This window comes from Rhinopithecus bieti, unplaced genomic scaffold, assembly GCF_001698545.2.
Source record: "Rhinopithecus bieti isolate Rb0 unplaced genomic scaffold, ASM169854v2 scaffold_33652, whole genome shotgun sequence".
NCBI classification, from domain to species: Eukaryota; Metazoa; Chordata; class Mammalia; order Primates; family Cercopithecidae; genus Rhinopithecus; species Rhinopithecus bieti.
This window is the reverse complement of record NW_016814761.1, coordinates 6153804-6181457: the sequence shown is the minus strand read 5'-3', so window position 1 is coordinate 6181457 and position 27654 is coordinate 6153804. Positions and strand designations below refer to the sequence as shown.

Sequence of the window (27654 nt, the reverse complement as noted above, 5' to 3'; positions counted from 1 at the left end):
CTTCCTTCCTTCTTTCCTTCCTTCTATGTACTTTGCCCCTTTCCTTAAGGCAAATTAGCATGTAATGTGCAAACAAATCTCTCTGGCACTTAAGGAAGACCCCAAACCCCACTCCCTTTCTTCCCCTACTCCAAGAATTCACTACCCCTGGTTCAATTTTAGCTGAACCCGGAAACCTGTGATGTGACACGAGGGCTGAGAATTCCCAGAAATGTTAATAGTTCTGGTCTTAGAAACTAACTAACTAAAAAAATATTCCCTTGCCAGTAAGACGTAGGCTACATTTAAAATAATTTCTGACTGAAGGAGTCCTACGTACCGCTTGTCGTATACATATGTAAAGATAATTTAAAACCCTAGGGTATACCCTTTTCAAATGTAGAGTTTATAGTTTCCCAGGGGAGGAGGGCAGGGGAGGAGTAACAGGGACCTTTCCTGCCTGTCTTCCAATCGCGATAGCTCGTTTTGGCTGTGAATTTCCCCCCTTCCCCTCCCCCTCCCGTTAATTAAATAAACGCTGGAAGCGTGTGTTTACCGCACACGACTCGGCCCTTGGGGAACACTTTTTCTACGTCGCTCCTACTCTTAAAATCCTCAACTCACAGAGGGTTGGAGAGCTGGCACCATGAGCTTCCAGTTCCTACGGGTGAGAAAAGAGGTGTCTGGGTGGAGGGCAGATGCGGCCCCGGAGGCTGGCAGAGAGGAGAGGCTGCGGGAGGACTCGCTGCGAAGGGCGAGGGGTGGCGCTGGGTGGGACGGGCGCCTGGGGGCGTGCAGGGTCGCTCCTGGGTGCTGCCTGGGCTGCCTGTCGCCCAGTACTGGCGCAGGAGGACGGGTCCGCGCAGCGTCTGGCAACAGTGGCCTGCTCCACGCCTGGCGGCGACCAAGATCTGAGTTAAAGCCGCCGGGCTTAGCTGGCCTGGAAGTGTGTGGTGACCCAGGACGCGGAGCGGAGAAGGCCTCAGGGGACACGGGGCTCCCGCCTTAGTCCTCGGGCCTGCGCTCCGAGCGGTTAGGGTGCGTATGGTTGGGCTCCGGGATGTTAGTGGAGAGGTGACAGGAGTCTACCATCCCGCGGCCAAGCGTGCGAGGCCTCAGGCGGGCGGGGGGCCCCCGGGGCTGGGCAGAGGGGGAGTCAGGCATGTCTCTAACGGGCTCCCTAGAACCGCTAGGAAGGTGGCCTTCAACCCTAGGCACCTTTGCGGCTTTCAGGTAGTTGGGCGACTAAAAATTCACTTTTGCCTGCTGTGAAATGGGACAGGTGGTTGTCAGGTTAGAGACTGTGCCCACCAAGTCTCGTTTGGCGGGCCAGGACTGACGTGGACCCAGGCCCTCGTCGAAAGCTTGGGAACCTGTGGGCCCCTCAACTCCTCGCCTCACTTTGCCTATTTGAAAAAAGGAGTTGTTTGCGAGGAAGAGGTAAAGGCTCAAAAGGTTCTAAAGGAAGAGCACGCGGCCTGACGCGGAGCGCAAAGAAGCGAGCAGTGAACTGAGTCTAGTCGGACCGAGACCAGAGGCGTCTGTATGCGGCGGCCGCTTCGCGCCCTATTAAAGCAGTCTGTTCTTTACGATGATCATTTTTGTAATTATTTTGGAGTGGCTGTGACTTGATGTCTGTGGTGCCCCAGGGCGTGCCCTTACTGGACATAGATAGTTCAGGGTGCCCTTTGATGCCAGTGTCGGTCCGGTGGGTGCCAGTGCCGCGAAGGGAGCGTGGCGGGCGTGAATGCCCACTCCTCCTGGGTTTGCCGCAGGCCCCGGCCTTTCCACCCTGCTTGATCCTGACGGGTCTGCCACTTCCTGAGGTCCCTGCCGGCGCTCACGTTTTACCGAGACGGGACAAACGCCCGGCGCGTGGCGCGGAGTCTGCGAAAGCGCTCGGGGGCCTCCATCTTCTGCTCGGGCGCCCCCTCCCTGGGGCGGGAAGAGGAGTCGCAGATCTGCCCGAATCTTGCTCTACCCGCCTGGCTGCCTTCTTCGGTCTGGGGTGGGGACAGGGGCGGCGGATGACTCAGGCCTGGGGTCGGGAGCCCTGTTTCCAAAGGCACCAGCTCGCGCCTCTTTGGAAGTGGCGCGCTGTTGGGGCGCTCCTGTTGTTGCAGAGGCCTGGTCTGTGGTTTCATAGGGGCGTGGGTCCAGGGCTTCCAGGGAGTATGTGAGTTTAGGCTCCCTAGGGGGCAGTAGAGGGGAACCCCCGACAACCTTCCACCTTCTTCTCCAGGCGGCTGCGAGGCCTTCGGGCTCCAGAAGGGTCCGCTTCCGCGGGCGCCAGCTGTCTAGAGCGCGGCCACGCAGTCCGCGTCTTCACGTGGGCAAGGGGCGGGGACGTTGGAGGGAGGCTGTCTTGGATGCTGGAGCCTTCGGTTCCCGCTGTCTGCTGAGCAGAAAAGTTGAAGTCAAGGAAGGGTTGAGGCTTCCTCACAAGGGCGCGCGCGTGCCTGGGTGCCGGCCCAGAAGCCGAGAGTGTGCGTATTAGGGAAGGGTCTCCCGTGCCAAGAAGACAGGATTTGTTCTAGCCGCCTTCCTTAAAGAGGGCTCGTAGGTTGCGCTCCAGTTCGAGCGCTTACCCATTGCAAAGGGGGCAGCGCCGGGGTCCAGGGAAGCTCCTTGGGAAAGAATGGCCTTTGCCAAGCGGTTCCGGATCCTCTGGGTCCTTTGGGCCCAGAGAACAGCGCTGCGCGAGCCCTCAGTGCCCATCGACTCCCTTCGCCTCCTGCGTAGGCGCTCCCAGGCGGGGAGGCATCTCCGTTCCTCCGGGCGGCTTTGGTTAGTGTTGCTGCGGGAAAGGAGAGCCAGGGCCTTGGCATGGGGGATGAGCACCTTGCCCATTCCGGGCCCCAGCGTGCCGGAGGTAAAGTTGCCAGCACAGACGAGACAACTTGTTCAAGCTGCACCGCAGGCCGGGTCAGGGAATAAAACCAAGGGCTAGAAGGCCCAGAATGTCGGGCCGCCCAGCGGCACCCGTCAGGCAGTTCAGGCGCCCGAAGGAGGCGCCGCACCCTTCCTCTGGCGAGTCTAGGACCCCATGTTCCTGAACCTGGGCTCTGGAGTGCCTGCGGGCCTAGGTCTAATTTCTGCTTCTGACAGATGTCCCCCTCCCCCGCCGCTAATACCAGGAGCGCTGCTTCTGCAGTAACTTAGTTTACCCCCAGACGCCTGTTTTGGGACCGAAGTGTCAGGGTCCTGTGTGTCTTTTATGCACTGTTCTCCTTAGTGCAAAGCCCCGCAGACATGCTTGGCCTAAAAGTCTCAGTGGTTTCAACTTCCAGATTTTGTTCTCGCATCCGGTCGGAAAATCACTCGGATTTGGCTGCTGTCTAAGGCCGGAGGAAAGTTTCCCTTGGACGACGCCCATTATTATTATTATTATTATTATTATTATTATTGTTATTTTCTTTTAGGCCCACCTGGGTCTAAATAAATGCTGAAAGTCAAGCGAACCTGAGAAGGAACAGTGAGGCAGTGGATGCCACCATTCTGTGGATGGGAGAGTCAAGTCTACTCCAGGTGCGGGCACCGTCCTGATAGGCATTGATTATTGCAGAATTAAGTATTCAGTATCAAATAGAAATAGTCTTCTCCTCGAATCCCCTCAGAATGTTTAAATCCAGCCCAGGGAGCCAGTTGGGGCGTCCCAACAAATACGACCTCGAGAATTAGCGATGTTCCCCTTACAGTGAAAGTCAATTGCTGCGTAATAACTAAGCCAAAGAATTTCGTTAGTTTAAATTTTAAAAATTAATATTGCACTTTGCTTTCAAGTTTGGGGGGCAAGTACCGAAGGGGAGAGGGAAGCAGCGTTTGTGTGGAAGGAAGTTTCGTTTTCTGCCTCAACATGTGGGACCTGGGTGTCTACCTCTCCAGTCGAGGGCTCTCTGCACGCTCTCCCTACTTCTGCACCTCCTCACCCCTACCTTACTCGTAGCGCTCGGGTTTTATTCCTGCCCCGCGCTTCTTTCCCAGGGTGAGTAGAGGCTTCTGAGTGACCGGCCCGCCGGAGGCAGCTGCCGAGCCGGCCTTCCGCAGGGCAGGGCAGGGCAGGGCCGCTGGGCTGGTCCAGTGCGCGCGGTTCCCCCCCCCACACCCGCCTCAGCCAGCCGCGGGAGATGCGCTTCGGGCGACAGCGGCGAGACGCCGCTCTCCGCAACTCTGGGCGGGTAGGACCGTCTGCTGCCTCTGCGGCCCTTGGGGCAGACTCCCCAGTAGTCCTTTCCTCTCTCCTCCCGTCCCGGGGCCAGGACCGCGCTGTGCCCACGGAGGGAACTGGGCGTCTCTGGTGGATTGGGGCTCCAGTTGCATGATCCCAGCTCAGACTTTAAGCCTCAGTGGGAAGTAGGTGGGATGGGATGTGTTTTTAGGAGATGAGGAGACCCCGGTTGCTGAGTCGCTCCCCGAATGCGCAGATTCTTAACTCCAGGTGACATCCGTCTTTTGGAGGACCGAGTGAAGGCCGTTTAGACGAAAGAGGGGTGGGTTTCAGTATTTGGATCCCTTCCTCCAGCCCTGCCAATCTCAGGTGTGCTTACGGTGGAGGTGACAGAAGGAAGGCGCGTCGGGGGACCCAGGCCTCGCAGGTCTTCGGCTGTCAACGAGGCACCGCCCACTGACTCCGCTCTTAGTCCCTCACAGCGTGGGGCTCGGCGCGGCGCCAGGCCCGGGTGCGGGGCGGAGCTAGACTGGGACTGGCTGGGGGCCGCCCCGCCCGGCGCCTGGGCCTCCGCGTCGGCCCCGGGGAGGAGTTATGATAATTTCCTTCTCATTAAGGCGCACGGGTCCCCCGGCTATCGCCGGGGCACACAGTTCGGGCGCGGCTTTCTCGGTCCACGGCAGCGGTCTTTACACCCGCGGCGGCGGCATCTACGCTCGCAGAGCCTCCGATGCGCGTTCAGTGACCCGTACAGGAAGGCCCGCGCGAGGCGGGGGCGGCGGCAGACGCCTGGTCACCGTGACCCCGATTTTGGATTTACCGCTTGGGGGTTGGGGGGAGCCTGGATTTAACTGGCGATTGTTTTGGGGGACGCCGGACGCCATGTTGTGGAAAATAACCGATAATGTCAAGTACGAAGAGGACTGCGAGGTGAGCTGGGGCTCCGGGGTGCAGCCCCGCCCCGCCGAGGACAGTCCGGGAGGCAGGGGCCACTGGAACGAGGTCGGGGACGAGGGCACAGGAGCCCTGGCCTCTCGGTGGGACGGGATTCACTTCTCTGGACACCCCTTAGTCCATTTCTGCAGGGTCCCTTTCCTGTATAGGGCCTTTTCCTAAATGGCCTGCCCTCGGGAACGAGGCCTAGAAAGAGAATGGCAAATCCCACCCACAGAGCTTACCGGGCTCTTTCCTAAGCGGCAAACAGCCCTGCTTCCCGTTTTCTCGGAAAAGTGTCCCGTCTGCAACCCTCAGACGTGGCTTTTACGCACGAAGTCTCCTTCCCAAGGGGTCAGAGGAGGCTACTTGCCAGCGACACCTTGGCGGACACTCCTCCAAGGCCGGCTTGTCACCTGCCCCGCTACCTCCTCGGGGAAGCACGAAAACAACCGAAGTTTGGCTTTCAAAAGAAGTGGGGGCTGGGGAGTGTGTGTGGGGGGTGCCCGAGGCCAGATGGGGCCGTAAGCGCTCGCGAGTGCTCCAGCCTGTCGGACAGGTTGAGCTAGAGTTTCGGAGAGTGGGAGGGAGGGAGGCGGCGAGCGGGAAGAGGAAGAAGACTCAGGCAGCGCTAGGCGAGCTGCGGCGCGCTGGGAGCGCGGAGCTCGGGCCACGGACTCGCGGGAGCTCATTGCGCCTCCGGGGCCTGGAGGGGCTGCCCCTGCCCGCAAGCCCAGGCGCTTCCGCCAGGAGGCGACAACGCCATGTTCCTCCAGGTTCCCGGCGCCCCGAGATCCCTGGGCAGATGGGGTCCCGCATCCTTCTGAAACTAAGTGGGGCCGCCCAGGGGCGAGGGAAAGTGCGCGGACAAGGCTGCCCAGTTTCCGGGGTCCTTAATGCCTCCTCTGCGCCCCGATGTGCGAGAACACTGCCCTTGGCCGTGCAGGGCACCCCCACTTACTACTCCCCTCGGCTGGGCCCGGCCAGCGTGGAGGGCCGCCCTGTGCGCGCGCTCCCTCTTCACTCCCTGGGGCGGGGCAGGGTGGGGCAGGGTGGCGGGCCCTGCTTTGCTAGCGCCGCCGGCCCGGAGGTCTTTGTCCCGAGGGCGTGGAAGGGAGGGTCCCGGGGGCGGGGGAGGTGCGCATGTCCCGCGCCGCGCGCTCTGTCCGCGCCTGCCGCGCTGCCACTTCTAGCAGTCCCTGCGCCATGGGCGGGCTCCACGAGATCGCTCTGCACCGGGCGTCCAGCTCCTTCGCCCCAGGCTCCGGCTTTTTCGCCCCGGGCTCCGGCCCTGTCCTTTTCTGGCCCAAGACCCAGGGTTCGGACTTGGCGCCTCCGAGCGCCTCGGGCTTCGGAGCAGCGCCCAGACCTTCGCCGCCAGGCTTTGAGAACTCGTTCCCCCAGGTCTTTCACCAGACTCTCCTCCCTCCGCGCACTCTTTGCTTACAACGAAATCCTCGGGGCACATTGCCCCCGGGTACCTTCCGACCCTGGGCAAGCCCCGCGGGGTCTGGTGGGGTTGGTTCCCTGGGGCCCTCCGCGCAGCCCGGCGACGCCGGCCAGTTCGCACTAGCGGGGTTTCGCACTAGCGGGGTCTCTTTTTTTTTCTCCTCCAGGATCGCCACGACGGGAGCAGCAATGGGAATCCGCGAGTCCCCCACCTCTCCTCCGCCGGGCAGCACCTCTACAGCCCCGCGCCACCCCTCTCCCACACTGGAGTCGCCGAATATCAGCCGCCACCCTACTTTCCCCCTCCCTACCAGCAGCTGGCCTACTCCCAATCTGCCGACCCCTACTCGCATCTGGGTGAAGCGTATGCCGCTGCCATCAACCCCCTGCACCAGCCGGCGCCCACAGGCAGCCAGCAGCAGGCCTGGCCCGGCCGCCAGAGCCAGGAGGGAGCGGGGCTGCCCTCGCACCACGGGCGCCCGGCCGGCCTGCTGCCCCACCTCTCCGGGCTGGAGGCGGGTGCGGTGAGCGCCCGCAGGGATGCCTACCGCCGCTCCGACCTGCTGCTGCCCCACGCACACGCCCTGGATGCCGCGGGCCTGGCGGAGAACCTGGGACTCCACGACATGGCTCACCAGATGGACGAGGTGCAGGTGAGCGGCGCCGCGGCTCCTGCCCGGACCTGTTCGCCCTAAGGCCTTCTGCCCCCACCCTGCACCCCTCTAGGTTCCCCCGAACTTAAGGGAATTTTGTCCTCTCTCCCCCAGAATGTCGACGACCAGCACCTGCTGCTGCACGATCAGACAGTCATTCGCAAAGGTAACTAGCAAGGTGGCAGCGTGTTCCTCTGATCACACATCTGGGCTTGTGAAGTTGACTGGCAAGGTTGGGGGTATTAACACGGGACATTTGTGGTAGAAGGGACTGAAGGGGATTCGTGGAAGCTAGATTTTAGGAGTGAGAGGAGGGGATTTCCCTCCGACCTTCTAGGCGCTGTCTCTTAATCTCCGGATTTGTTACTGCCTAGTTTTTTTTCTTGGAAAAATGTTACTCCTTGAGTTCCAGTGGGTGTTTGACAATGTGAGAGAAAGTCTTCCAGAGCGAGTGAACACTGATTTAATTTGAAAAACAACAACAAAAAAGTCACAGTCACACCTTCGTTGAGTGGTTGGTTCTGTAACAAATTTTAATTGTTGAATAAGTTGTGATTTTATTTTTGATTTCAAACACGTGTATGTAAAACCTCCTTAAATCTGACTTGCAAGAAAAGTTTTTAAGCAATTTGGCCTACCAAATGAATACCTCTAAAAGGAACAGAGCTTGGAATGATCTGTCAGAGGGAGGGTTTTGCAGGATGGGGGAGGAGGGGATTTGGAAAACTGGATTACTTGGTGAGTGAGTGGTTTATGAAATTAAGTTACTTAACTGACAGGATTACCATTTTGACTATTTTGGGAAATAGCGTAGGCCTAAATTGAAGGTAGCTACAGTCTGTTACTCGAACTGCTTAAATAGATTGAAGATGGAGGAAAAATTGATTTTGAAGAAAACTCAGAAAAGACTAAAATTTTCAGTAAACTTAGAACGTATTAGTTTGGATGATTAAATTTACTGTGATCAATTGCACTGAAAAATTTTGGCAAAGAATCTTACTGTGTCCTATGAGTTTGGTTGTTCTTGGGTGGGGAAAAAACTCACCGTTTATTTAGTATTGAAGCAGTCTTCTGAAAACAAATGTTCTAATTAAATAGTTTTCAGCAGCTGCTAGGAAAAAAAAAAAAAAAGAAAGAAACCCTCCAAGCTTGGGATCTTCACTAATTAACTTCCCAAGGTGTTAACTTGTGAATTTCAGATTAGATTTGTCTCTGCAGTAGGGGGCTTTTTAAAAAAGTCAGCCATGGCCAGGTGCAGTGGCTGATGCCTGTAATTTTGGGGAGGCCAAGGCGGGCAGATCCCTTGAGGTCAGGAGTTTGAGACCAGCCTAGCTAAAATGATGAAACCCCATCTCTACTAAAAATACAAAAAATTAGCTGGATGTAGTGGTGGGCGCCCGCTGGAGAATCACTTGAGCCCGCGGGCTGAGGCTGCAGTGAGCAGACATCAGACCACTGCACTCCAGCCTGGGCCACAGAGTGAGGCTCTGTGTAAAAAAAAGTCGGCCTGCAGTTGATCGTGGAGTGTGCAGCGATGCTTGTCTGAAGATCACTTTCCGCTTTGCTTAGTGCTTTTGAAAAGGTCTCTTTTGCTCAGAGAGAGCTCTTGTGACTGCCAGCTCTGACCTTCATTCACAGGTCCCATTTCCATGACCAAGAACCCTCTGAGCCTCCCGTGTCAGAAGGAGCTGGTTGGGGCCGTAATGAACCCCAGCGAGGTCTTCTGCTCAGTCCCTGGAAGACTGTCCCTCCTCAGCTCTACGTCTAAATACAAAGTGACAGTGGCTGAAGTACAGAGGCGACTGTCCCCACCTGAATGCTTAAATGCCTCATTACTGGGAGGTGTTCTCAGAAGGTACTTGGGGAACAATTCTGGGCATGGTGGTTGGGTAGTTGAAGGTGAGTGTATCAGAGGCCCAGGAGGTATTTTTAACGTTTATGTGACTTTATGCCTAACACTGAATTCTAATCAGGTTAGAGTTTTTAGTACATTTCTTGTCTTTTAGAAAGTGCCAAATGTGGGAGGAAGTGCTAAAACAGCGCTCACAAATTCTCATTTGGTTAGAATTTGATCCCATGTATGAAGTGATAGCATCTGTATTGAGGGGAGGTGGGGAGCACCCTGGGTTTGTTCCCCAGGGAGTTTTTGTGGGGCTGTTGGAAACTACATCTGCTCCCGTACAATTGGAAATACTCTGTGCTGCAAAGTTTGATGCTAGGAAAGATGGATTTTGTATCTTACAGGACTAATTAAAAGAGGACCCTGCTATCGCTTTTCCTTATGGCGCACATGATGTAGATAGTCTTTGACGGATTTCAGCTTTGACAGCAGCACTTTAGGAGTTTAGAATTTTTAAAGTGTGTGTGTGTTTTTTTTTTTTTTTTTTTTTTTTTTTTGCGAGTAACCAGTCAATTTTTTTTTCTTAGAGCCAAGTCAAAAAATGGAGGCCGGTCCTTGCGGGAGAAGTTGGACAAGATTGGGCTGAATCTTCCTGCTGGGAGACGGAAAGCTGCTCATGTGACTCTCCTGACATCCTTAGTAGAAGGTCAGTGGGGTTTTGTTTTGGTTTGTGATGTTTTTAATTTGTGCCCATGTCTTTAATACTTCTTGCAGAAAAACTAGAAAACAACTCTTAAAACTTGGTTGCAAGTACAGATGAAAGCAACTGGAATTGTCCTCTAAGTTTATTGCAATGAATCACAGTTAATTTTATCGAATAAGTTAACATTTAAGTATCTGGCTGCTCAGGTAGGCGCTTCTGTATTCCCCAGAGAATCAATGTTGGAAAGAAACTGGTTTTCCTAACCTAAGAAACCACACTCTAGGGGTGTCAGCATTTCCTTTTAATGAACCAGTTTTTTTTGAAAGATAACAGCTGATCATTTGGTACACCTTGAATAGAAGCTGGTTACTTACTGGTGAGCAGAAGTACTGCTTCTGGTTTTTGTAGCTGTGGGTTATTTTGTAGCTGAGGATTGTGGTCAGTGAAGAGAACCTCTTGTACACAATGCGACTGGGCCCGATTCACAATTCTTTTCTTTCCTCCCATCCAAAGAAACTAATCGAACCCCTGGCCCATGCACAAGTTCTTCTCGCCAGTGCTAAGATAGTAGGACATAGCATTTCAGTTTCTTGAATGGGGGGCCCTTTTACCCCAACCTGGACAGTAGCCAAGAATGCAACACAACCTTTAAAAGAAGCTGAAGGGAAAGTAAAATAATTTTTTAAAAACAAAACAAAGCACGTTGTTACTGCTCCCAGGAAGAGTTGGACGCTGAGAGAGGCTTAGGGCTCTCTCTATGGGCAGGGGAAGCCAAGGAGAAACGGGCTCCCCGTGGCAGTACCCTCTTTTGAAGACTTACTTTCTTTCCTTGCTCTGATGGCGTGACTGTGGTGCTCAAAGAGACTTGGCAGAGTCCCTGCTCTACCTTTTACGAGTGCCTTTGGAGGTCAGGGCAAGGAGAAAGGAGCTGCCTGTCTGAGAACAGCTGTCCTGCCTGTAGAATCGGCGGTTCTGCTGGGGTTTCTTGCGAGCCAGGCAGGGTGATTGAATAAGAAAGTGTGTTCCAGAACAATGGCTCTCCAAGGCTGCTTCAGTCAACCCAGGGGGCCCCTCCACCATCTGGGTTTTTGAAAAACTCACCAGTCCTGCACCCTGGAGCCAGGGAAGGTACCTCTTGGGTGGGAGATCACTCCCTTGGTTGTCTCCCTCAGTTCTTCCACTGACTCAGACAGGGAAAAGGGTGCTCCAAGTTGGTTTTAGGAAACACACCCCTCCCATCCTTTTAAAAGAAACACTCTAGAGATCTGCCCCTTCAGTAAGAAGGCGCTGTTAAAAAAAAAAAAAAAAAAAAAAAAAAAAACAAAAACCAGTAAGGTGTCAGACGTTGCCGTTTTGTAGAGAAGTGACTAGTTTGCTTTTGTCAAACATGTTTATAGCCCTTAAATTTTTCTACTTCCCCAAAATGATACTACTTAATATAAAGAGAAAACATGGGTATGTTTGATTATCTGTTGAGCAGAGGAGTGGTAAACATTTTTCAAGTTTACTCATATCAGTATCCATGGGGCTCTGGTTCCAGATCCCATACCAAAACCTGAAGATGTTCAAAATGTTACATTTGTTGTATAACCTACGCACATCCTTCCTTATAGTTTAAATCATCTCTACATCAATTACTTATATATACCTAATGCTATATAAATGCTATGTAAATAGTTGTTACATTGTATTGCTCAGGGAATAATGGCAGAAGTCTGTGTTTAGTACAGACACAACCGTACATTATTTCCCCCCTGAATATTTTCAATCTGAAGTTGGATGAATATAGATTCGGAACCCATGGATACAGAGGGCTGACTTGACTGTGCAGTTAAAAGTGTCAAAGTCTTTTCTGCTCACATTGTGGGATCTCCACCCTCTATTCCTGGGATGGAGGACCTACTGAGAATCCCTAGAAAGTTCTACCTACCAGCTGAGTTGTCTGCCCTGTATATGATTTCATTCTTGCATGCAACGTGTGACTGGTAGACAGTGAATACTAGAAAGAGAGAAAATGGGGGCCTGGTGCGGTGGCTCATGTCTGTAATCCCTGGCATGAGCCATCGGGTTGAGACCAGGAGTTCAAGACCAGCCTGGCCAATGTGGCAAAACTCTGTATCTACTAAAAATACAAAAAGTAGCTGGGTATGATGGTGCATGCCTGTAATCCCAGCTATTTTGAGGGGCCTGAGGCACGAGAATTGCTTGAGTCCCGGAGGTGGAGGTTGCAGTGAGCTGAGATTGGGCCACTGCACTCCAGCCTGGGCAACAGAGCGAGACTCCATCTCAAAAAAAAAAAAAAAGGAAAAGGGCAGTTTGGTGTCAGTGACCACAGCCACCTTAAAACCTGTCACTGATTATTCTAGGTGAAGCTGTTCATTTGGCTAGGGACTTCGCCTACGTCTGTGAAGCTGAATTTCCTAGTAAACCAGTGGCAGAATATTTAACCAGACCTCATCTCGGAGGACGAAATGAGATGGCAGCTAGGAAGAACATGCTATTGGCAGCCCAGTAAGTATCTGAACTTGAATTTGATGATGACTCAATGCTCCAGACCTTGAGGTTGAGAAGATTCCCCCTCCACAGTCCCGATGGTTCAACAAAGAAATATTCTTGAAATAAAATAGGGCGGAGCAAAAGAAAATGGCAAGGAAGCTTCTTTTACAAAGTCAAATACATTAACTTTTTGTCTGATTTAGAAGAGTGCATGACTCAGCCATGAGTACTTTTGAGCTGCTTAGTTATTCAGCTCAAAATAGTTGAGCTGCCCTTTCATTATTGTGTTTGCATACTTACAAAAATGTGTTGAAAACCCGATTTGTTTTGTCACAACCAGTAAAGAGAGATTGTGTGCCTTCTACCTCCTGATAGCAAGACTTTTGTCTTTCAAATGTAAAGATCAGGGTGGGTTTGTAGGAGATGTGGGCAAATTAACTGTCTCAAAAACGACTTAATGCAGCTGTGGATTTTCTCATAGAAACCAACAGTAAGTTGATTTTAAAATCATGGTAAATGAAGCAGAACTAGTCAAGCCAGGAAATGGGGTAAAAGAGAGCGCAGTGAACCAGGCTGTGTCAGCAGTGAGAGTTTCAGGGGGATGCTTCATTCTGCGGGTTCCTCAGGGAATTTGTTTATTGGAACCAACTTGTACCAAGGTAAACTGTCCCTTAAGCTCTGGGTTGGAATACAGGCCCCACTACTTTTACCAGTCCTGGTGACTTTGGCAGTTAACTGGGGTTAAGTTAATCCTGTTATCTTTTCTAATTGCATGAGGATTAAACAAGATAGTGCTTTAAAACAGCTTAACTCAGCCTGGCACAGAATAGGTGCTAAGCGCAGCAGTTGGCTATTAGTATTAAATTCTCCTTCCTTGGTTGAGGAGGTTCTGCTTGCCTCCCAGGCGTCATCCTCAGGGTAGTTGGTTCTATGCTCTTGACCTTTAAGGAGCTAGATGGAACTCACGGAGTCAACTGACTGTCTTCACAGGCAACTGTGTAAAGAATTCACAGAACTTCTCAGCCAAGACCGGACACCCCACGGGACAAGCAGGCCCGCCCCAGTCTTGGAGACGAACATACAGAACTGCTTGTCTCATTTCAGCCTGATTACCCACGGTTTTGGCAGCCAGGCCATCTGTGCCGCGGTGTCTGCCCTGCAGAACTACATCAAAGAAGCCCTGATTGTCATAGACAAATCCTACATGAACCCCGGAGACCAGAGTCCAGCTGATTCTAACAAAACCCTGGAGAAAATGGAGAAGCACAGGAAATAAAATTGGGACGAAGAAAGGTTCGGAGAGTCGGGAAGGAACAGGACTGCAAAAATCCTTCTCCACCGCACAGACTGGGAACCCCTCTTGGCCTGGGGGGAGAGTTTCTTACCTACCTTACTCTTTAAGGGGTCTTCACTGGTTCTGGATCGCAGCTATCACCCGCTCCTGGATTCCTTAGTTGTTTCTCTAGCGCTGAGCTGTCTCCTAACTTTGGACGTATTATCAGAAGGTGACAAGTACTGGCTCTTTATTCATTAAGCTTTTATTATTATTTCTTTTGAACCCCATTCTTTCCTCCTCTGAAAGTGGTGCTACGAGTTTTAGAATCTTTTAAATACATTCCCTGGGCTAACAGACCCACACACTTAGCCATTGAAATGTCAGATTGATGTGTTCTAGATCAACAGATGAACAATTCCCTTTTTTTTTTCAGTGTTAAGGTAATGGCTGGTTTTTGTGTCCGCTAAATATTTACCTTGAAAAAAAGAAAAGTGTGTATCTAGCTTCTTCGGAGATCAAGTCCTCTGGTAGGAAGCAAAGGTTCTATCTGCTTAGCAACTAGTTAATAGGTGGTACTTGACACACTCTAAACCCCATGTTCAAAGGGGGCCTTCTGGTTTTAGGGAACTTGTAGAAAACGAAGCCTGCTGATGATTTTTTTCCTCCCTTCTTTTTTTAACTTTGAAAGTTAACTCTTCAAATGGAAGACTCTTTGAAATGACATGTTCCTTTAAGGTACTGAAGCTTTATTTGCATATTTATTTCAGATGTTTCGAGTAAACTTGAAAAGGGTAGGCATGAAGCAATTTGTTGCTGCTTGTCACCCCCAAGTCCCCGTGGAGGTTCTGTATTTTAAGAAACAGTGCGTTGAGTGTACAGATTTTATTTATGCATAATTTAATGGGGTCTGTAAATACTGGTGCACTTCTTACAACTTTTTTGAGACATGGGATCCAATTTTAATATTAACTTTTAATGGTGATGGGGTAATCTATAACACATCGTAAGGTTTTATTCATATATATACAGGGTATTAAGAATTAAGAGGATGCTGGGCTCTGTTCTTGGCTTGGAAGATTCTATTTAATTGAAGCTGTCTGTTCAGAAAGCAATAACTTTGTCTCGTTTCTGTTGGGCTGAACCTTAAGGTGAGTGTGCAGTACAGTGTGTGTGGGTGAAATGGAGATTTGGAATTGAACTCTCTGCCTGTAAATGTTCCCCAAATAATTGTTGTGTGTATGATAAGTGTATAATAAAAGTATTCTTGTTAGAATCGGAAAGTCTGGCTATAGGTTTTTTTTTATTTTTATTTTTTCAGTCTTTCGGGTGAATGGAATTAGGACGAGCTGATTTATGGCTTGACTGTGGCTTAGTTAATGCCCTGAGCAGGCAAGTTTTGTGTGCTGTTGGGGAGGAACCTGAAGTTTCATTTTCTCTCTCTAGTGAGACTGTTCAGCTATGCCAGGTCTTACGCTCTCATCAATGTCTCTCAACTGCGGGTGGATAGAATCATCTTCCCCACCCCGGAAGTGTTGGGAAATGTCTGAGGGACAGTTTATTGACTCTAAGAGGGGCCAGTGTTTTGGAAACAATGTCTCATGGAAGGTTACTCTATTGAGAACAGGTACACTGACATACCGTACTCAGTATACTGTACGCTGGTCAAGAATGGAAGTGAAATGATTATGGGTGTTCTTTGGGTAGGTGTTGCTTTTTTTTTTTTTTTTTTAAGATGAAGTCTAGCTCTTCTCCCCCAGGCTAGAGTGCAGTGGCACGTTCTCGGCTCACTGCAACTTCCGCCTCCCCGGTTCAAGCGATTCTTCTGCCTCAGCCTCCCGAGTAGCTGGGATTACAGGTGCATACCACCACGCCCGGCTAATTTTTGTATTTTAAATAGAGACGGTTTCACCATGTTGGCCAGGGTGATCTCGAACTCCTGACCTCAGGTGATCTGCTCCCCTTGGCCTCCCAAAGTGCTGAGATTACAGGTGTGAGCCACCATGCCCGGCTAGGCAGGTGTTTCTTAGGAGGACTTGGCATTCAGTCGAATGCAGGCAGCGGAAGTGTACCATGTCAGTGTTTTCCATTCATCTAAGTTCTCTTTGGAAATGAGATCGTGCTCATCCACCCAGGACATCCTCTTCATTTTATCTGCCTGCAGGGTAAACCAGAGATTGGGTCTTTGTGCTACTCTGGGAGCAGAGGAGTCTGGCAGGGGTAATGTACTTGCTGGGTGTTTGTGATGCACACTGCGGGTACTTGATCTCGAGTTGAAGCGGCCTGGCATCTCCTCCAGGAAGTGATGTGTTTAGAGTTTGCCATGTGTGACCTGGCTTCAAAGGGAACTGGGAGCCATAGGATTTTTCCCATTGGATAAGGCCATTGCTTCAATGCCAGTTTTATAATCCTTAATTCATAATTCTCTACCAAATGCCCAGCGATTCCTGACAATGTTGGCATTGGATGTTTTTAAGTAACTTAAACTCTGCCAACCCAATACTTTGCTCTTGGCACCTCGTCCTTGGCCACCAAACATTCCCATTAAGTTGGATTTATCTGGTTGATATGACAAGATCACAATTGCTTTGCTTTGGAGCAGTGAAAAGAGACCTTAGGTTGGCAGTTATTTCTCAATCAAGGCTTGAAATGTTGAGTGTTAAGAGGAAGTTGTGAGGGTAAAGGGCTGAAGGAAAAAGGGCTATTCTGTTATCAGCATCTTGACTTGCTTTTGGACCAGAGTCTGGCTTTTAGGAGCTGTGCCAAATTGCAACGCAGACAGTGTTCTGGAAATGCCCCAAAGTCAACCAGGGATTGAAGTGAATCATAAGCCGTGCTTCTTACTTGCCTGGTTCTTTCTCCGCATCCCCACTGGAAGTCTGGGCACTGCCACTGAGCTCTTGGGTCTGATGCACGGTAATGAGTTTTTCTTCCCAACACCTGAGCTGACGCTGTGGCCCAAAACCAGGCCCCCTCAAGAGGATCCTACTGAAACATTAGCTCCCTTGCGGATTTTCCTGGAAGCTCTTGCTTACTTGTGAAAGAAGGGTGCAGTGCCCTTTGGCATTAGGTTGGTGGACCCTTGCTTCTCATGGCCCAGGGTGGGTTTTGTTTCAAGCCCCATGTGAGTGAGGATCACCTTCCCTTTTCCCTCTTCCCTGTGCTGTTGTGGCACACTGGCTGTGGAGGCACATGGTATCACTGACGTCTTGGCCCTCTGACAGAAGAAATGAAGATATGCTTCCTTTTTTTCCCTGGTTGCACTGAAAGAAACTCCATCAGTTGTCTGAAGGTACATGCTGCCTAGAATTCCACTTATGTGAGAGACTCTGTCAGTGGGATTGCCCATCTGTTGACTGGGTACTTGGCCATCCCGGTACCTGGCACTTGGAAGGTGTCCCGGGCCCTGCAGATAGGGCACCTATAGATTTCCTGAAAGGGCAGAGAGAGAGTTTTCAATAGCAGTTCTCGGTTGTTTTACCTTCCACGTGTGCACAGTTTAAGTTGTGGGTTAGAAGAGGGATGACTCGTCTGTTTTTCACTGAAATGATTCCATACAATGGCCGTCATTCTTTTCTTTTTGGGGGTCTAGTGTCAGGGTAAGCTCTGAGACCTAAGGTTCCCATATTTGAATGTTAAAAAACAAAACAAGGTAGGGTCATGGGTGGGTGAGAACCAAAGAGAAACTTCTCTGATGACATGGCAGTGGTTGGGTTTCTGGAGCCCATCGAGATTCCCTGGGGAAACGTTGGCTGCTGTGCATTACTAAGGAGGTTGCTGTTACTTCCGAGGACTTGTGTGTTTTCCAGTCTTTTCCTTTTGCAAGTTGGTAGGGGGTGTCATGGAGTGGCAATTTAATTTGCCTTCCTTAACAAGCAGGTGAAGAACTTGGAAACAGCTGCCGATGCCACAAAGGGGAAGAACAGCCCTGAGATTCTTCTGCTTGTGTTTGACAGGTGATGGAGTGAAGTCGGGACGCTTAGCAGAGTCCTCCCTAGCCAGCTGAGCTCAGTGGGCAGTATGGGTTTTCCCTCTGGTTGGAGATAAAGGGTTTGCTTTTGGCATTCTAATGTTGCAACGCGTGGATACTACTCTTCCCAGGAGTAGATCTTGCTCTTGGATGATAATGGTCATTTTTTTTTCCCCCTGAGATGGAGTTTCACCCCTGTTGCCCAGGCTAGAGTGCAATGGCGCAGTCTCGGCTCACTGCAACCTCTGCCTCCTGGGTTCAAGCGATTCTTCTGCCTCAGCCTCCCAAGTAGCTGGGATTACAGGCATGCACCACCATGCCCAGCTAATTTTTGTATTTTTAGTGGAGACAGGGTTTTACCATGTCGGTGAGGCTGGTTTTGAACTCCTGACCTCAGGTGGTCTGCCTTTCTTCGGCCTCCCAAAGTGTTGGGATTACAGACGTGAGCCACTGCATCCAGCTGATAATGGTAATTGTTGACTTACCTTTTATAATCTCAGTATACCCTGGATTTCTCTTCAGTTGACAGTAGTCCTCAGTCGCTTTTCTGAAATCTGCAGGTCACCACCCTGGGAGGCTTGATGATGCTTGTCGTCATCAAAACCTCTCCCCTCCCAGGTGTGCCAATACAGACTGCTATCATGCGCAAGGTCCATGTTGATACAAGGCAGATCATACCTTGAAAGTCTCTGTCCACTAGTAACATGGAACATGATCTTCTGCAGAAACAAACTTGACCTTAGGCTTTACAAAAAGTAACTCTTCGTTAGAACCCATAGTTGCGTGGAATGCTCAGTTATTTTTGGCACAGACATAAACGCTGTAATTTCCTGGCTTCTTTCGGATAACATCTAGATGGGGGAAATGGGTAGGAGAAAAGCATGGAAAACAAATAGAATTGAAAGGCATAATTCCAGGGGCCTGTCCAAGGAGCGTTTATGAGGTCAAATCTGTGTTGTGTGTGTATTGTAAGACACATGTAGTGTTACTGTGGCTTCTTAACATTTTCCAGGAAGATCTTGGCCTTCAGGCTTGACAAAGAGAATGTGAATGTGGGTGAGTTGAAGAGGACACCTTGGCGTCTGGCCTTTGCTGAGGCTGGAAAGCATTTGGGGCTTCATAGTTGTTGTGGGTTGAATGCTGCCCCCGAAAGATGTGTCCAAGTCCTAATTCCCAGTGCCTCAGATGTGACCTTATTTGGAAATAGGGTTGGTGTAGGTAATTTAAGCCAAGGTCATACTGGAGTAGGGTAGGCCTTAATCCAATAAGATGTTCATATAAGAAGAGAATAAGAGGCTGGGTGTGTTGGCTCATGCCTGTAATCCCAGCAATTTGGGAGGCCAAGGTGGGCAGATTACCTGAGGTCAGGAGTTCAACAACACCAGCCCGGCTAACATGGTGAAACCCTGTCTCTACTCAAAATAAAAAATTAGCTGGGCATGATGGTGAGTGCCTAATCCTAGCTACTTGGGAGGCTGAGGTGGGAGAATCGCTTGAACCTGGAAGGTGGACGTTGCAGTGAGCTGAGATCCTGCCATTGCACTCCAGCCTGGGTGATAGAGTGAGACTCCATCAGAAGATGCTGGGCGTGGTGGCTTACGCCTTTAATCCCAGCACTTTGGGAGGCCGAGGTGGGCGGATCACCTGAGGTTGGGAGTTCGAGACAGCCTGACCAACGTGGAGAAACACTGTCTCTACTAAAAATACAAAATTAGCCAGGCATGGTGGCACATGCCTATAATCCCAGCTACTCAGGAGGTTGAGGCGGGAGAATTGCTTGAACTCAGGAGGTGGAGGTTGTGCCAAGATCGTGCTATTGCACTCCAGCCTGGGCAACAAGAGTGAAATTCCAACTCAAAAAAAAAAAGCCGGGCACGGTGGCTCACTCCTGTAATCCCAGCACTTTGGGAGGCTGAGGCACGCAGATCATGAGGTCAGGAGATCGAGACCATCGTGGCTAATGCGGTGAAACCCCATCTCTACTAAAAATACAAAACATTAGCCGGGAGAGGTGGCGGACGCCTGTAGTCCCAGCTACTTGGGAGACTGAGGCAGGAGAATGGCGTGAATCTAGGAGGCAGAGCTTGCAGTGAGCCGAGATTAGGCCACTGCACTCTAGCCTGGGCGACAGAGTGAGACTCCAACTCAAAAAAAAAAAAAAAAAAAAAAAAAAAAAAAAAAAAAAAAAAAACAGAAGAAGAGACGACACAGATGGGATAATGCTGTGTGACAGGGGAAGTGGAGATTGGAGGGATGCAGCTAAAAACTAGGGAACATTAAGGATTGCCGGCTACCACCAGAAGCTGGAAGAAGCAAGGAAGGATTCTCTCCTCCAGATTTTAGAAGGAACACAACCCTGCTGAGATTTGGATTTTGGATTTCTAGTCTCTAGAGCTGTGAGACAATAAATCTGTATCTGTTTTTTTAATGAGACAGGGTCTTGCTCTGTCACCCCAGCTGGAGTACGGAAGTATAATCCCAGCTCACTATAGCCTCAACCTCCCAGGCTCAAGGGATCCTCCCACTTCAGCCTCCCAAGTAGCTGGGACCACAAGTGCACACCACCATGCCTGGTTAATTTTAAAATTTTGTGTACAGACAACATTTCTTCATATTGCTCAGGCTGGTTTTGAACTCCTGGACTCAAGTGATCCACCTGCCTCTGCCTCCCAAAGTGCTGGGATTACAGATGTGAGCCACCATACCCAGTCTGCTTGTTTCTTTTAATTTGGTTCTTCAAGGTATCCCCTCCAAACATGACTGCTAGACCTGTCAGGTCGTCAGAAGTGTGTGGAAGGATTAATACTGATGCCCTTGTGTGGCCTTTGACTTACTGAATCAGGAACTCGGTTTAGGATCCAGGAATCCGTATTTTATTAAAAACAGACTTGGTGATCTTGACCGTGAGCTGAGTTTAGGGACCACTGCCCTCCGTCTTCTAGTTCAAAAATGCTATTGAGTCAAATCCATTCTGGAGAGGGGTGTAACTTGCTCTGTGTCCCCAGCATCTTCTCCAGGGGATGTCCTCCTACTCTTGGGCTCCTGTGGCACCCACTGGACGCCAAGGAGTTGGGACACTCTGTGGTTCAAGGCCAGCCTGGGGAAGATGGGGAGACTGTCTCTACAAAAAAATAAAAATAAAAAACATCAGGCTTGGTGGTGCTTGCCTGTAGCTCTAGCCACCTAGGAGGCTGAGGTGAAAGGATCCCTTGAGCCCAGGAGGCTGAGGCTGCAGTGAGCTGTGACGGTGCCACTGTACTCCAGCCTGGGTAACAGAGCGAGACCCTATCTCAAAAACAGTCTGGCTTCTTCGGTAGACCCTCAGCTCATGAGGGTCAGGACCATATCTGATGGTGCTTTAGGGTCTCTGCATGCACTAACTGGCTCAATGCCCAGTAAACACCCACATTGAATCGATTATATGGCTGAGCTGGGGCTATGGGGTGGGGTCTGTGGGCAGTTCCTTTTCCAGAGCCTCTTCAGGGCTCAGGGCCATGTGTGGATCTGGGGCTGACCCATCGGAAGGAATTTCACCTCGGCCTCCCAGAGTGCTGGGATTATAGGCCTTAACCCCCGCACCCTGCCCTTTCATGTATTTTTAGGCTTCTGTCCTGCTTCCTTCAAATCTCCCATCTTTTCCAAACTTAGGATCTCCAGGTCTTTCAGTGAGTCACTCTGTGCCTTGGTTACTGGAATGTGTTCCTCTTTCGGAGAAAGTAAAAATAAACATTCCAGGTGGGAACACACACACACACACACACACTTGAGCCAAAGCCATAACGTGAGAGGGCACGCTGTGCAGATCCTTGAGGAGGGAATCCCAGAGAGGGAGCAGCATGTGCAAAGGCCCTGGGGTGGGGTGTGCTGGGTATTTTCATGGGAGAGCATAGGACCCTGTGACTGGAGTGGGAAGGGTAGGGTGAACAGCAGATGCGGGGAGCACGCAGACTCCGGATCTTACTCCCAGGGACATGGGGAAGCCAGCAGGGTTTGGGCCACGGAAACTTCTGAATCTTGTGTTTTGAAAGGAGCACTTAGCCACTGGGTGCTGAATAGACTGGGTTGTGTGTGTGTAATTCCAGCTCCATGCGTTTCTCTCGAGCACTGAGCACACTTTCCTTTCTCTGTACTTCTTTGGAGGGGCAAGGAGGAGTGAAGCCTTACCGGTTGTGTTTCCATGTACTCAACAAATGTTTATTGAATACCTCCTCGATGCTGGGCTCTGTTCTAAGCATGGGGCACGTAGATGTGAACTGGGTAGAGTCTGGCCCTGCTGGCAGGGAGCTCGGTCTAGTGGTGGAGCCAGACAATAAAAAAAGAGCATGTTATTTTATTTTATTTATTGAGACGGGGTCTCTGTTGCCCAAGCTAGCGTGCAATGGCTGATCTCTGCTCACTGCAACCTCTGCCTCCCGGGTTCAAGTGATTCTCCTGCCTCAGCCTCCTGAGTAGCTGAGATTAAAGGCACTTGCCACCACGCCTGGCTAATTTTTTGTATTTTTGGTAGAGATGGAGTTTCACCATGTTGGCCAGGCTGGGTCTCGAACTCTGTACGTCAAGTGATCCACCCGCCTTGGCTTCCCAAAGTGCTGGGATTACAGACGTGAGCCACTGTGTCCGGCCCCCAAAGAGCATTTTAGAGAGCAGTAGCGCTTGGAAGAAAATAAAACAGGTAGTGACCGGGCCAGCTCATTTCAGGCAGGTGCAGTCATGGCAGCTTCATGGAAGAGGTGACTTCTGAGCTGAGCCTTGACTGATGCAAAGGTCTGCCTGAACCTACTGTGTGTGCTTTTTAGTCAAGTTCCCATTGACCTATGAAGATTATACATCCAAACCCCAGGGGTTACCTCAGCCCTCCTGTTGGAACAGCTACAGTTTCACTTACCCTGTCCAAGGCATGCTAGTACCCAGGAAGGGAAGAGGGAATTGAGGCTGTGTGACACCTGGACCTAACACCTTTGAGGCAGTTATGAGACCATGTTAGAAGATCCCATATGTTAAATCCTGCCTAGGTCAGTGACATGGAGCCGATGTTGATTTAGGTTTCTTGAGACAGGGTCTTGCTGACAGGTGCTTGCTTGTCGCTGAGACTGGAGTGCCATGGTACAATCTTGGCTCACTGCAGCCTCGACCTCCTGGGCACAAGTGATCCTCCTGCCTCATCCTCCTGAGTAGCTGGGACTACAGGCATATACCGCTGCCTCTGGGCTATTTTGCTTATTTTTTATAGATCTTACTAGGTTGCCCAGGCTGGTCTTCACCTCCTGGGCTCAAATCATCCTCCCACCTTGACCTCCCAAAATGTTGAGATTACAGGCATGAGGCACTGCACCCAACTCCATTAGGTTTTTAAAGCTTCTTGTAGAAAGTGATGTGAAAAGAAGGAAGTGGGTATTCCATGTTCTGGTACCTCTGGCTGCCAGAGGGAAGGAATGAGAGCTATTTCTTACCATCTTCCTGTGCTGTCTTTGGTAGTTCTCTCCCAGGGACAAGTCTTTCCCTCAGTATTCGATGTGATGGGATGCCTGTGGCCCTTGTGATGTGGGGATCAGCTGCTAGAGTAGGTCCGGCTGCACATCAGGACTCACACTACTTGTGGCTAGTGGTCCCCAAGGAAACTGCTTCCTTAGGGAAGATGAGGATTTGATATAACAGTAATGATAATCATCATTATCATCATCATACCATAATAGCTTCCATCAACAGAGAATTTACTATGTGTCAAGAGTTTTGTTTTTTTGGGAAAAAAATTGTGGGGCCGGGTACAGTGGCTCAGGCCTGTAATCCCAGCACTTTAGGAGGCCAAGGTGGGCGGATCACGACGAGGTCAGTAGATCGAGACCATCCTGGCTGACACGGTGAAACCCCGTCTCTACTAAAAATGCAAAAAATCAGCAGGGCATAGTGGCGGGCGCCTGTAATCCCAGCTACTCCGGAGGCTGAGGCAGGAGAATGGCATGAACCCGGGAGGCAGAGCTTGCAGTGAGCCGAGATAGCACCACTGCACTCCAGCCTGGGCGACAGAGCGAGACTGCATCTCAAGAAAAAAAAGAAAAAGAAAAACAAAATTGTAGGTATTATTGACTGGACATGGTGGCTCACACCTCTAATCTCAGTTGGGAAGCTGAGGTGGAGTTCAGGCCTCTTCGCTTGAGCCTAGGAGTTCGAGAACAGCCTGGGCAACATAACAAGACCCCATCTCTACAAGAAATTAAAAAATTAGCTGGGCATGGTGGCACCTGCCTGTAGCCCCAGCTACTTCAGTGGCTGAGGTGGGAGGATGGCTTGAGCCCGGGAGTTGACGCTACAGTGAGTTGTGATCGTGCCACTGCATTCCAGCTTGTGTGACAGAGATTGACCCTGTCTCTGAAATAAATAAATGAAATAAAAATTAAAAATTCTAGGTATTATGTTCTCAGGGCTCCACATTCACAAGGAACCAGTGAAAAGTCCCTCTAGCCACTGCTCCAGCATCCTAGCTCCATTCTCCAGAGCACACTACTGTTTCTGGTTCCTTGTGTCTCCTCTCAGAGACATTTTATGAAAATATAACAGCATACGTATTTTTTCTTTTATTTTTTTTTTTCCACAAATGGTAGCATATGGTATATATTTTACACTATGCTGTTTTTTGGAGGGGACAGGGTCTCTCACTCTGTCACCCAGGCTGGCATGCAGTGGTGCAGCCTCTGCTCACTGCAACCTCTGCTGCCAGGCTTAAACGATCCTCTGACCTCAGCCTCCTGAGAAGCTGGGACTACAGGCAGGTGCCACCATGCCCAGCTAACTATTTTATGTTTTGTAGAGATGGGGTTTCTCCATGTTGCCCGGGCTGTTCTTGAACTCCTGAGCTCATGGCCTTCCAAAGTGTTGGGATTAAAGGCAAGAACCACTGCGCACCCAGCCTACACTGTGCTTTTTTACTTAATGTATTTTTAAAAGTCATTTTAGGAGCTTTAAAAAAGTCAGTAATGGCCAGTTGCGGTGGCTCACACCTGTAATTATAGCACGTTGGGAGGTGGAGGCGGGCACATTGCCTGAGCTCGGGAGTTTGAGACCAGCCAAGGCAACGAGGAGAAATCCCGTCTCTACTAAAATACAAAAAGTTAGCCAGGCGTGGTGGCAGGTGCCTGTAGTCCCAGCTACTTGGGAGGCTGAGGCAGGAGAATCGCTTGAACCCGGAAGTGGAGGTTGCAGTGAGCCAAAATCGCACCACTGCCTTCCAGCCTGAGCAAAAGAGTGAGACTCTGTCTCAAAGAAAGCCCCAAAAAACCCAGTAATAATAGGTTTTATTTATTTAGAGTTTACTATCTGCTAGGCATTGTGCCACTTTAAATAGTGAAGTATGTTGTAAACATGATCTATAGTGACGTATATTGTATAGTGATATGTACTATATATGTCATATAGTGACACATGTGACGTACTGTGTATGCATACAGTGATAGATGTCATGTATGTGATGTCCACTGTAAACATGACATATAGTAGATAGTTTTGTTTATCAGGCGCTTAACTGACTGCTGTACCCTCTATGGGCGTTCTTCCATCTAGTTGGCCCATTGTCAATTCCTTGCCCTTCCATCCACTCTTCCTACACAAGACCCATCCCTAAGAAAAATATTTTCAAAATTAGCTGTGTGGGTACGGTTGCTCAAGCCTGTAATCACAGCACTTTGGGAGGCTGAGGCGGGTGGATCACTTGAGCCAGGAGTTCAAGACCAGCCCAAGCCACATGGCAAAACCCCGTCTCTACCAAAAATACAAAAATTAGCTGGGCATGGTGGTGAGCACCTGTAATCCCAGCTACTCAGGAGGCTGAGGCAGGAGGATTGCTTGAACCCAGGAGGCGAAGGTTGCATTGAGCCTAGATGGTGCCACTGGACTCCAGCCTGGGTGACAAAGTGAGACCCCGTCTCAAAAAAAAAAAAAAAAAGAAAAGAAAAAAATGAGCTGGGTGTAGTGGGGCATGACTACTATAGCGCCAGCTACTCAGGAGGCTGAGGTGGGAGGATCACTTGAGCCCAAGAGTTGGAGGCTGCAGTGAGTTATGATCACTGCACTGTATTCCAGCCTGGGCAACAGAGCAAGACTATCTCTAAAATAAAATTAAAATAAATAAAAGAAAAAAGAGGTCTGGTGCCATGATGCCTGTAATCCCAGCACTTTGAGAGGCCAAGGTAGGTGGATCACCTGAGGTCAAGAGTTCGAGACCAGCCTGGCCAACATGGTGAAACCCATCTCTACTAAAAATACAAAAAAATTAGCTGGTCTGGTCTGGCATGGTGGCTCGTGCTTGTAATCTCAGCACTTTGGGAGGCTAAGGTGGGCGAATCATGAGGTCAGGAATTTGAGACCAGCCTGACCAACATGGTGAAACCCCATCTCTACTACAAATACAAAAATTAGCTGGGTGTGGTGACGCGCTCCTGTAATCCTAGCTACTCAGGAGGCTGAGGCAGAAGAGCCGCTAACCCGGGAGGCAGAGGTTGCAGTGAGCAGAGATTGTGCCACTGTACTCCAGCCTGGGTGACAGAGCGGGATTCTGTCTCAAAAAACAAACAAACAAAAAAACCCAACAAATTAGTTGGGCATGGTGGCACACACCTGTAATCTTAGCTACTTAAGAAGCTGAGGCAGGAGAATCACTTGAACCAGGAGGTGGAGGTTGCACAGTCAGCCGAGATTGTGCCACTGTACTCCTGGGCGACAACAGCAAGACTGTCTCAAAAACAGAAAAGAAAAAAGAAAAAAAGAGACTGGTAAAACAAGAATAAATACACAATTTTGTGTTTTTGTCTTGTTTCGTTTTGAGACAGAGTCTCACTGTGGCATCCAGGCTGGCATTTCGTGATGTGATCACAGCTCACTGCAGCCTTGACCTCTTGGGCTCAAGTAATCTTCCTGCCTCAGCCTCCTGAGCACCTGGAACTACAGGTGTGCACTGTTACACCACTAATTGATTTTTTGTAGAGGTGGTGTCTCCCTGTGTTGCCCAGGTTGGTTTCAAACTCTTGAGCTCAAGGAATGTTCCTGCCCCAGCCTCGCCAGGTGCTGGCATTACAGGTGTGAACAATCACATCCACCACAATTTAGTGTTTTGTGAAACCATCACCATAGTCAACATAATGGACACACCTGTCGCCCCGAAATATAGTTCCCTTGTGTTATTTTATCATCCTTCCTTCCACCCCTCCTCACAAGTCTGCCCTCAGCCAACTACTGACCTGCTTCCTGCCACTTTGGATTCATTTGCCTTCGTAGAATTGTACATAAGTAGAAGCATACAGAAAAAGAGACAATGTGTTATTTTTATTTTGTCTGGCTGCTTTCATTCAGCACAGTGCAGTTGAGATCTCCATGTTGTTGCTTGTATCTGAAGTTTGTTCTTTTTATTGGCAACCACTACCCCGTTGTACAGCTATGCAGCTATGCCACAATTTGTTGATCTAATCCCCAGTTGATGGACATTTGGGTTGTCTCCAGTTCCCCAGCTGTTGTCTTTTACAAATACAGCTGCTGAGAATTCCTGTGTGCATCTCTGTGTAGACATGTGCCGCCTCCTCCTTCTTCTTCTTCTCCTTCTTCTTCCTCTTCCTCTTCCTCCTCTTCTTCTTTCTCCTCCTCCTCCTTCTTCTTTCTTCTTTCTTCTTTCTTCTTCTTCTTCTTTCTTCTTCTTCTTTTTTTTTTTTGAGATGGAGTCTCACTCTGCCGCCCAGGCTGGAGTGCAATGGCGCGGTCTTGGCTCACTGCACATGCTGCCTCCTGGGTTCACGCCATTCTCCCGCCTCAACCTCTTGAGTAGGTGGGACTACGGGTGCCTGCCACCACACCCAGCTAATTTTTTGTATTTTTTTTTTTTTTTTTTTTAGTAGAGACGGGGTTTCACTGTGTTAGCTAGGATGGTCTTGATCTCCCGACCTCGTGATCTACCTGCCTCGGCCTCCCAAGGTGCTGGGATTACAGGCATGAGCCACTTGCCCGGCCTTTTTTTTTTCTTTTTTGAGACAGAGTCTTGCTCTGTTGCCCAGGCTGGAGTGCAATGGCAGCATCTTGACTCACTGCAACTTCCGCCTCAGCGAGTCTCCTGCCTCAGCCTCCTGAGTAGCTGGGATTATAGGCATGCACCACCACACCTAGCTAATTTCTGTATTTTAGTAGAGATGGGGTTTCACCATCTTGGCCAGGCT

At 50.1% G+C, this 27654-nt stretch overlaps 1 protein-coding gene across 2 annotated transcripts; it reads left to right on the top strand.

The window, feature by feature from the left end:
• The first annotated feature begins 4791 nt into the window (after positions 1 to 4791).
• Positions 4792 to 14772, top strand: TFAP2C (transcription factor AP-2 gamma). 2 transcript variants are annotated; one of them, XM_017852002.1, is made up of 7 exons: positions 4792 to 5077; positions 6697 to 7182; positions 7297 to 7348; positions 8821 to 9037; positions 9610 to 9728; positions 12092 to 12236; positions 13212 to 14772. In XM_017852002.1, exons 1-7 carry the CDS (start codon positions 5030 to 5032, stop codon positions 13495 to 13497), a joined length of 1353 nt encoding a protein of 450 aa, XP_017707491.1. In that variant the 5' UTR covers positions 4792 to 5029; the 3' UTR covers positions 13498 to 14772. The 2 variants fall into 2 exon arrangements, with proteins under 2 accessions (XP_017707491.1, XP_017707492.1); XM_017852003.1 differs by having other exon boundaries at positions 4893 to 5077; positions 13326 to 14772.
• The last annotated feature ends 12882 nt before the right edge of the window (positions 14773 to 27654 follow it).

Excerpts from the sequence above, each read along its gene's own strand:
- TFAP2C (XM_017852002.1), top strand. The coding sequence starts at position 5,030 with ATGTTGTGGAAAATAACCGATAATGTCAAGTACGAAGAGGACTGCGAG. Across the intron at positions 9,729-12,091 it reads CCTGACATCCTTAGTAGAAG|GTGAAGCTGTTCATTTGGCT; the intron begins GTCAGTGGGGTT and ends TGATTATTCTAG. Across the intron at positions 12,237-13,211 it reads AACATGCTATTGGCAGCCCA|GCAACTGTGTAAAGAATTCA; the intron begins GTAAGTATCTGA and ends CTGTCTTCACAG.